The sequence below is a fragment of the Empidonax traillii genome, unplaced genomic scaffold (genome assembly GCF_003031625.1).
Source record: "Empidonax traillii isolate 1590-97213 ecotype Southwest subspecies unplaced genomic scaffold, ASM303162v1 scaffold139:size1643147, whole genome shotgun sequence".
Classification (NCBI taxonomy): Eukaryota; Metazoa; Chordata; class Aves; order Passeriformes; family Tyrannidae; genus Empidonax; species Empidonax traillii.
The window spans coordinates 696,188-706,452 of record NW_020955332.1 but is presented as its reverse complement, the minus strand read 5'-3'; the positions used below and the strand labels follow the sequence as shown (position 1 = coordinate 706,452).

At 37.1% G+C, this 10,265-nt stretch overlaps 1 protein-coding gene across 50 annotated transcripts in view; it reads left to right on the top strand.

Annotated features, from left to right (window-relative positions):
- RIMS1 (regulating synaptic membrane exocytosis 1) overlaps nucleotides 1–10,265 on the top strand; it is a 319,154-nt gene that overhangs the window by 296,443 nt on the left and 12,446 nt on the right. For all 50 annotated transcript variants that reach the window (XM_027884132.1, XM_027884151.1, XM_027884129.1 and 47 more), the window contains one exon: nucleotides 9,855–9,996. In XM_027884132.1, coding sequence (XP_027739933.1) covers nucleotides 9,855–9,996 — 142 coding nt within the window. The remainder of the gene's footprint in view (nucleotides 1–9,854; nucleotides 9,997–10,265) is intronic.

Genomic DNA, 10,265 nt, shown 5'->3' with positions numbered 1-10,265 from the left:
TTTTTTTTTTTTTTTTTTATTTCAACTTTAAACTTCTTTTGAGTTTCCCTGAGCAAGAACCTGAGTGGGAGGGAACTTCTGTACACTTGACAGGAGTGCAGCACTTTGTGTAAAACTGCTCAGCATGGCAGGCTGGTCCTGGAACCTTTGCCATGCACATGCTGAAGGCACGTCTTAGAGGGTGACATGCATCCATTAGCAACTACCAAAATCAGCTTTTCATTCCTGCCATGGCATTGTACTTATCTTTGGAAGACAAGTCTTTCTATTAATTGTATTCTACTTTTTTAATGTAACATGCACTATGAGAGAATCGAATACCATACAGCTATGTATTTTTGAAAAAGGTGATAAGCCATCCTCTCTGTGGTTTTCTGAGCATCATTTCTATATGTATCAAGAAGATACAGACTGCTTCAATCATTGCACTACATAGGAAATCTATACCTAAGCAATGAAAATAGGTGGACATCTCAGCATAGGAACAACATAAGATATACTGTGTCACTACTGCAGAGGATTTTGAGTTTGTCACCTCTACAGTATTTGCAATCATAAATCCTGTTATGTGTTTATTAGCTGAAATGAACAATATAATTTGTGGCATTTTTCTCCTTGATCACTTTAAATAATCAGAACTTTACCATAGCTTGAAGATCTACTAGACATAAATTTATTATGCATGTTAATTTTTCCCCCTATTATAATCCTGTTTGAAATAGTTCTCTTCTTTTTGCTTGACAAATGCTATGTCATTTCCTTTCTTCTCTCTATCTTTAATCACCCTGATATCAAAATTCACTACGTACCTCAAGTTGGTTACCTCCTTTCTTTGTAAAAGCAAGTGAGAGGAAGCACACTGGTCCTGCACATTAGTACCTACAATTTCAAATGCCAAGTTAATAAAGGTGTGTTAAATTAATTGATTCTTAAATAATTGCAAAAGGAAAGCATAATACATTTTCAGAATGGAACATTAGAAAAATTAAAAAACTTGACATGGAAAAACACATGGCAAAGTTTGTTTCCTCAAAAGGAAGTTTAAAGATGAAAGGAGTAATTAAAAAATGAAATTCTGTTCTTAAAATGCACATGGTCATTTTGGAGGCAGTGAAACTTTAACTCTGTTGTGCTCGAGTCCCTCTAGGACAGTAACATCATTTAGACTTTTCTGTAGCGTAACTGCTAATTTGATGCTTTCTCAGGTTTGCAATGTTTCAGGTATGTTTGTACCAAAATTCATGCAAAATGAGTCAAATCACCAGGACAGAGAAATGTGTTCCTGTGTTTATCTGACTCTCCTCATCAAGTCCCGAACAGCAGCACTAAAAAAATGCATCTACTAAAGTTGCCAAGAATATTTTGAGCTCTTTTCTGCTTGCACACACTGCTGACTGAATTTCTTAACCTTTTGGCAATATATTATGAAGTGCTAGCTGGCAGGTAGTTCAGTACTTTTTTTCACTGCAAGGCCTTATAATGTAATCACAGTTGTAAGAGGAACTTGTGAGTGAAGCAACTTGATCATTCCTCGCTGTGCTGCGGTGCCAAGTGGTTACAGGATAAGGAGGGAGAGGCAGCGCCGGGACCCCAAAGATTTATTCTACCCAGAAACAGCACAGGTTATTTAAACAAAGGTGAAGCTTCTTTAGTTGCTGGCTGCTTGCTAAGGATTATATGATAGCCAATGTTTAAATTTGCTTAAACTGAAGGTAAGGCTGTATTTTCTGTGTGTTATTGTGATGAACCTACTCATGAGTCTGATTTTTCGCAATATACCATAATCTGTGGTTATAACTTTGCAATGCTACAGTCACTAAGGAAAAATCTGAGTCGGTGTGATACTTCTTTGATCTGATACTTTGGAAATGATCTCTTAAAGGCGGGTTAGTAACATTTTTAAAGGGAAATGTGATATCCGCCTGGGAGGTGCTGGTAGTGGTAAAATGAAATTTGAAGGGCTTGAAAGGTACAGTCAGAGCAAATCAAACTACAAAAAAGATAGAGCATTTTCAGATCAATTCACAAGTTGGTAATTGTGACAAAAAGGAAGGGACTGTTTCTGAATCTGTATTGTCTCCTGATTTGTATGCTGTGCCATTAAATTAAGTTTGAGCTATTATTCAGAAACTTTTCAACTGTACAAAGACATGTAACATCTTTTTACTAGAAGATACTTTGGCACCAGTGTTTTTTCCAGTGTTTCAATTTACAGGGTTTTTTCAGAGATTATTAAAATAATTAGACTTTGGATTGCCATTTTGTAGAGTACATAGGTCTCAGGAAACTTTGCGAAGATGCACAGCAATAGGGAGCTTTTATCAGTGATGTCTTATAAATTGTCTCATTGGTGATATCATCTTGTAAAATATCATCTTTTAGTAGTCATACTGTCATTTTATGTTTTTAATAATAAATACTGAAGTAGTTACTTAAAAACAGTCTCAAATTTACTAAGATTGTTATGGCTGCCTATATCCAAAAAAGGCATGAAGTTACTTAAATATGAATAAACTCCTAATGAAATGAAATGCTGGTTTAGTTTATCTGAAGGATCTTCTGTATTTTTTTTCTGCCTTGCATTTTGTTTTCCCTTCCTGTATGAACTGCATGCTGTGTCCCAGCACCCTTTCAGCAGACAAATGTTATTTCTATACTATGTGTCAGTTCTCTTCTAAGGGTTGACTGGTAATAAATAATTCTTATGGGGCTGTGTTTTTATGGAAAAATGTTACTGTTGAAGCACAAACAGCTCTTCTGAGCTTCTTATTTTCTTCTGTCTCATGTTCTCCTCCAGTCTAACAAAAAAAAGCAAAGAGTATATGAGAAAGTGAGTGCTTGATATTTTATAAACTGTTTATGTAGTAAATAATTTGCTGGAAACATGACTTTGTTGTTTTACTAATTGAATGTCACTGAAAGAGGCTTTAAGAGTTAAAGAATATGGTATGTAGACCTATTATCAGTTTCACATACGTGTTCTGCTTTTATATAGCTCTTTGTGCATGTGTGAACAGGATAATTAATATGCTTTAATTTCTGTATGTTTATAAAGCACGCTTAGCACAATCCCAGCAGTAAAAACTCATTGCTGTATATCATCTTTGATTGCCTCATTTTGGCTGACACAGTGGCTCTTTTCTCTTCATTGCAAGTATGTGAACAAAACTATTAATCTTTATAAAGTAGTTTCAGAATCCAGAACTGATCTCTGATCCTTTTCTGACCAAATACTCTTGTTTTTCCTTAACATACTTTCGTCCTAGTTAGACACAGGTTTTCTTTCCTGACATGAAAAAAATCATAAGTATCAGGATAAACATATAAAAACACATGCTTGGTTTTACTTTTCTGGGCGTCTTTTTGTGGGTTTGTTTTGGGTTTTTTTTCATGAAATATGTCTAAGACCATCTTTTCTACAGCAGATATGATCTGTAAAAGCAGTTGCTCAATGTTTTGAGGCAATTGTCAGGTAGTAAACAATGACCTGATTTTCCAGTTGTTGTTTACTTTTGTTTTGAGCATGGTCATATTCCTGTCATTTGTTCTCAAAGTGCTACTTCAGCTTCATGCAAGTCACTAGGAGCTGTTGGATAAGTAAAATTACTTCCCTTTGAAATCTAAAACTGTTAAGAGTCTGAATGCAAGTTTGCTTTTCAGTGAAAAATACATTCAAAAGCTGAGGTTCTGCAGTACGCTGGCTAAAATGTCATCAAATCATTAATACAACCATTAATAGAACTTCACTGAAGTCTCCTTTTATTAGGATTGGTGCTTTTTGTTCCTTTGCTCCATGTATGTCAGAAAAAAAGTATTGTTTGTATTAATGGACTAATTGCATTATCTATTTTTGTTATTTTCTAAAAATATCTATTGGGAATGAAAGTGTTTTGCCAGATGAGTAGGTAAACTTATAAATATAGTTGTGAGATAGTTTTTTCCAAAATTCTGATAAAATTTCTTCTCGATAAATTATCCCTGCTGAAAAGGTGAATATTCTTTCTAGCAGGTTTTGTTATTTATATTAGTATAAATGTTGTTTGTGGATTTGTTTTAATAAATAAAAATGGGAAGTACGTGATAGTTTATATTTGGATTTTAAACTTCAGGATCTAACACCACAAAATATAAACAGCATTCTCCTTTCTTTGAATATGTTTTGTGATAGTTGGAAGAAACATTTAAAAGACCATTACTGCAATATTTCATGTCTTTTTATAAACAGCATTATATTCAGGAGAGCATGGCACAATACATAGAATGGAAAATACGGGGGAGTATTGCAGAATATAAAGTCTAGAAACATTTGTGTTTAAATGTCATATTTTTTACTATTTGTCTCTGTCCATAGTCACTATGTAGTTTCAGCCTTAGAGATCAATCTGCTGCTGAGTTCATATGAAAGGTGTGCACATATACAAAAAACAAATGTTCTTTGAACCATTTCGTCTTTTGTTTTTCCATCTGTTTTGGGATTATAAGCCAATGGGCACTTTGTCAAATATATGTAAATTTATTTGTAAATATATTTTATTGTTTAAAAGTGCTATGTGCAAAGTGAGAGGGATGCTGCAGAACTTGTAACTCAGCAGGTCTCCAAGTATTTCAGTTTGTAAAAATCACTAACATATCAGAAAGGACCAGAAGAAAATGTTCCCCTTGGCTTTTCTTTTTATGGTTCTTTGAATTGAGTTTGACCCTTACTATTGCAGCTGGCATAACCTTGTTGGTGTCTCACACAGTCAGTGTGCAAACCAACTACGTGGTCACAGTCCTGCCAGGTTTCAGTCATAGCTGGCTCAAAGCTTTTTGGCTTTCTTTGGATGCATGAGCATACTTGATACCATGAATAATTTGCCCTTGAGTCATGCAATGACACTGAGTATTATCACTCTTCTTAGGATTCCTTTCATTGTGGATTTAGCAGTGGTGTATGCTTTGTTCTCTGGTGTGTTCTTTTGAAATGATCAGGAATTTTCCATACCACATACCCGGGTGCTGCATGTGTGTAAAATTGCTTCTTTTCTGTTGGTGCTAACCAACTAGTTGCACTCAGGTATGATTCTGGGCAATGCTCATGTAAGGCACCTTTCCCTATAGGCAGTACATATAGGGTCATGACAGCATTTCCTTCTGCCCTACAGCAGTCTTTAACACTGTCCTATTGGCTGAGTTGCCAAGCTCATGTCCTTTCATATTCTTGTATTCTTATATTCTTGTCCCCTAGGCTTGACCAAAGGCATGCAATATGCACCTTGGCACCTTGCATAAAAGTTTTACTCCAGCAGCCCCTCTTGATATTTCAGACTTCTTACACTGAAACAAGCAAAAAGTAATAGCTGACTCCAGACAGCACATGAAGCACAAAGGAAAAGCCAGGCAAATGGTGATGCCTTGTGCAGTCATGGCTTTGCTAAGCAGGGGGCTGGGAGGGAGGAATGTTCTGTCATTGTCCTCTCTGAATTGTATGCCTTAGAGACCTAAAACTAGCCTTGAGGTATCTCTAGAAGGACATCTTATATCTCTAGATACTATCACTGACCCATTCTCAATAATATAATTATGTTGACAATAGTTCCTGGCTGCTACACTTGAAAGCAATTAGGAAGTACAGAAACTGGGGACACATCAGTTGCATTGTAATTGCAAATGTAAGATAGTGCATATTTGCTATTTGCTCTGCTTGGTCTGTGAAGTTGATTTTGTCCAGGAAAACCAAAATTGGGGACTAGTTTCTAGTCAGACCAAAAAGGAATCACTATAGGCTACATTTATAGTAAGTAGAGGGAAATAGCACATTGCACAAACTCATCAGTGTAGCAGGAGTACTACCACAAGCCTATTGATCAATTTTTAAATGTTTACAGGCTGTGTATATTTTGTAGCTGCAGGTGCCTGCTTTTTGATCCTTTGCCATCAATTATTAAATCTGCAAAAATGTTCATCACAGTTGCTCTGTAATAGATTTTTTCTGGCTTGTACCCGTTAAGCCAGGTGTTTCCATGTAATATGTGCACATCGATCTTCATTCCTGCAAGCAGAAAGCCTTACACAGCTGACACAGCAGACAGAAGCATACAGACCATGTTGGAGTAAATTTTACCTCTGAATGGCATTGAGTATAAAGACTGCTTATCTTCAGCCTGCACAATAAATACAGTGTAATTTACACAGTGCGGGCAAATAACTGCAACATATTTTAAAATTTAATTGTACCTATCAAACTACTAAAAATTGGAAGCAAGACCAAGCATTCTCCAATAGATATCCAGATTAGCAGAAAAATCTCAGTATATCATAGCATAGATATTGAACTTGAATATTTTATGAACCTGTATTTTTCAGATGAAGACAGCATTCCCAAGATATATGCAGAACTGTTAGATTAAAAGTAATGCAAGATGAAAATGAAAGTTTAAAAAAATGTATTATCAATGTCAGGAGAATCACTGGTAGTTGGTTGGATCCTGTATTTCATTATGCAGTCAAGGCAAGACTAAAAGTTGTACCCCAGAGGGAGTTTATGTTACTGGAGTGCCTACTGGGGTGCCTCTTCCTGCAGCCATTCTCAACTCGAAGGTGTGCTAAGCACCTTTTTTCCTCCCAGAACTAGATTTTACTGAGAAGTTTGCAGGAGTATACTAAGAAGAGGAACTGGCTCTTTACTTTTTGTGATGTAAGTGGACAGAAAATATTTGAGATGCATAAAACTTCCAAAACTTGTGCAACATGTAATTTGGTTGTTAGTCATGGGCAAAAGCAATTCCCCCTGTGCCATTAACTCATTGTAGTTTATCATTATGTTGGCTTACTTTTATGTTGCATTTCTGATTGTACTGCAGAGTATTAAGACTGAGATTATAAAATTTAATACATAGGAGGACTCTAGTTTTCCCAGGAAACACTTTGGGTATTAGTAGCAATTAGAAGAGGAGACAAAAGGATGCTTTTTAATCTTCAATCTGAGGAAAAATGTTGATGCGAAAAGAAAAAAAAAGTGGAACCAACACTGTAAAACAGAGAGCAGTGACATGAAAAGTATTTGGAAAAAGACAGTCTGTTATTTGCAGCACAGGGAGAAAAGGTTTTGAACTTGCTTATGGCCACGCATAAGGATTCCTACTTCATGGTCTATGCATTTAAAATCTGTGGAGCAAAGAAGTGTGTTCAAGCAGCAATATTGATGTTATCCATGACAATGTAACATTACTCTTAAAAAAAAATCCACTTGCTATTTTCAATCTCTACTGTGACTCAAAGCCAAAATATTAGTTTGTGTAATTTAGTCAATGGGTATTTTTTATAGTGATAATTTTTATGACAATGTTCATTATGTTGTCCCAACAGCCTGGCTCTAATCCCTAAGTTTCAGCACCCACCATGTTTTCCAGGTGGTCTAGAACAACATCTCTTTACCAATTTGCGCCATGCTGGTCTTGTTGCTAACTCTAGAATCTCATAATTTCCCTTTCCTGAGCCCTGAATACTCACAAGCAACCTTATTCAGCTGAACACATTTCAGGCTCTACCGTATTAAATCCTTCTGGTTATGCTGCCTGATCTGGCTGGCTCCAGAAGAGAAGACAGGGGTACACCACATAATCTCACACACTTTGTAGGAGCAGATGGAAACAGAGGCACTTTCAGACAAGTCTTGGCAAGACAGAGAGAGAGAGAAGAAACAATATTGGTGGGCAAATGCATACCTGCAGAAAGTGTGAAACTTCCTTTGGAGTACAATGCTCTGTGTGGGTTATACTGTCTAGGCTGTCTTTTGATTAATTTTTGATACTCAGCCTACCTTTCAGTGTTGGTATGCTGAACACACTCTCTGTTTTCAAAGAGAAAGTTCAGGGCAAAATGTAGCATTTGGTTTTCTACATATGGAGTCACTGAAGCTCCAACAAATACCTTTTCCACACCTGCACTGTGTAAGAGTGGAGCCTGGCCTGCCTGCTGTACCTTGCCTACCCTACTCTCCATCCCATTTAGCAGCACCGAATAATGTGTTTTAAGGTACCCAAGGACTGAGAATTTGGATGAGTTGCGGTGGTCCACAGGAAAACCTCAGAGCTCTTGGCCTCAGAAGGGAGTAAAGGATCTCTTCCTTTGTGGAAGTAGCTGATCTCTTCCACTCAGAGGCATTTGTTTCTCTGTTTCTGGGTGGCCGTAGATAAACAACCCTCATCCAGAAAGCTTAAGAGTGAAACCGCAGCCTCTTTCACTGTGGTCATGTCCCCTCTGAGCCCAATATACAAAGTCTTTCGTTTTCGCTTTGACCATGTTTTCTATTTCTCTGCTAGCTTCAAAGAGGTTACTCGGGTAGCACCATGGTGTAATTTCTTCTTGCCCTCCACCAGCTCTGCAGACTCAAAGAGCAAGGGGCAGCTCTTCTCCATAGCGTGTTTAAACACCCTGAGCAGTGGGCAGACCACGCGGGTGCCACCAAAGACTCAGTTTTATGTGATGAAACGTCAAGATCTTTCAGTTTCAAACATCAGCAACATCCCAGTTAAAGAGGAAGGTGAGAACCATTTAAGAGCAATTCAGTCTCCTCAGCAGATGGAGATGGAAGAAACATTCACTTTTTCAGATATTACCCAGAGCAGATGATGAAAAGGAAGTACAGACTTTGCAAAGAACAAATGAAGGAGCACCGAAATGAAGACACAAATGCAGAAGAATGTTTTTACATGTACTTACATGAAACTTTGTCAAATTTACTAATTTCTGAGAGAAAGTTATGGTACCCATTGAATTTTGAGTACCCATTTTGAACTAAATGAAAAAGAACAGGATACTGAGTTTGAAGACAACACATCTTATTACATCACATAGAGACTTTGATGAAAGCAATTTAGTTAAAGAATGTTCAGAACAACTATTGTGATCGAGAAGTATAATTTCTGCCACGCAACAGCAGAATTCACTGTAGATGAGCCATAATCTGAAAAGGACCTGTAAATGACTGGAAGCTCTCTTGCTCAAGGGAAATATGAAACCTACCAGGTGGAAATCAAATTGCGTTTTTAAGAATGTGGGATAGAAGCTTTTCCAAATGGAAATTCCCCAAGATTTACATTACTTTCTAGTGTTCAGTTGTAAACCTGGATTGTGACTGCCCACAGGGGTTGTGGAGTCTCCCTCTGGAGATATTCAAGAACTGTCTGGATGCCCCTGTGCCATGTGCTTTAGGAAGACTCTACTTGAGCAGGGATGTTAGACCAGATGACCCACATGTGATCCCATCCATCTTTAACTTGTCTTTGATCTCCCAAACAAATTCTTCAAGAGTTATTTCTGCTTGGGAAGTACTGAGCTCATAAGTTCTATAAAGTTCACTGTTTACTTTGAAGATGTTTTGTGGTGAAAAGTAAGATTTTGCCAAGTCAAAACACATTATTATATTTTTGATACTACGTATCTTAGTATTTAACATTTTTCTGTGGAATGTGTGAAGGGTTTTCTCCTTTTTTTTTTTTTTTTTTTTTCTGTAAGAATTGTAACTTCTTTTGGAGTCATCCAACCTAACTAACAAGGTGTCTAGAAGCACATTACTGGTTAGCAGACACTATCAGAACTGTCTACATTCCAACTGTGCAAATGTTACTAATAAGACATCTAGTTTCTAACAGTTTGACATAATGAAGATCTTCAGGTTGCAGCTCTTTTAAAGAGAAGCCATTTCCAGTTTGCAACCAGGGAAGAGAGATTGCTTTTTCAATCAGAATGGTCTTTTTATGTTATTAAATAGTGATGATCAAGTCAGATCACTTTTGGTGGGGGGAAACTGCAAGGAAAGGCTTTTCTCTAAGTTGTCATTCTAACTGTCACTTCTTTTTGTCTGATTTCAGAGGGTGGCAGCAAGAAGCTAAAGAGCACAATACAGAGAAGCACAGAAACAGGAATGGCAGCAGAGATGAGAAGTCGTATGGTTCGACAGCCAAGTCGGGAATCCACTGACGGCAGCATAAATAGTTATAGCTCTGAGGGCAAGTAAGTGGCATTAAAAATATCAGTAATGTAGGAGAAGTTTCTAATGAAGAAGTTTCTTTCCCAAGTTCCTTGGGATTCCCAAGCTCTAGCTGAAGGGGATGGCTCTGTGTACAGGTTCTTCCTCTTGAAACATTTGAAAAATTGCGCTATTTTAGGCACATAACATAAATTTCTTGGAAATTGGAATCAAGAGAGGACTTCTTAAGAACTCTTATTTTCCCTGTCATCCAGTGAGGCATTTTGTTCATCAAAAGGCAACTAAATTCAGA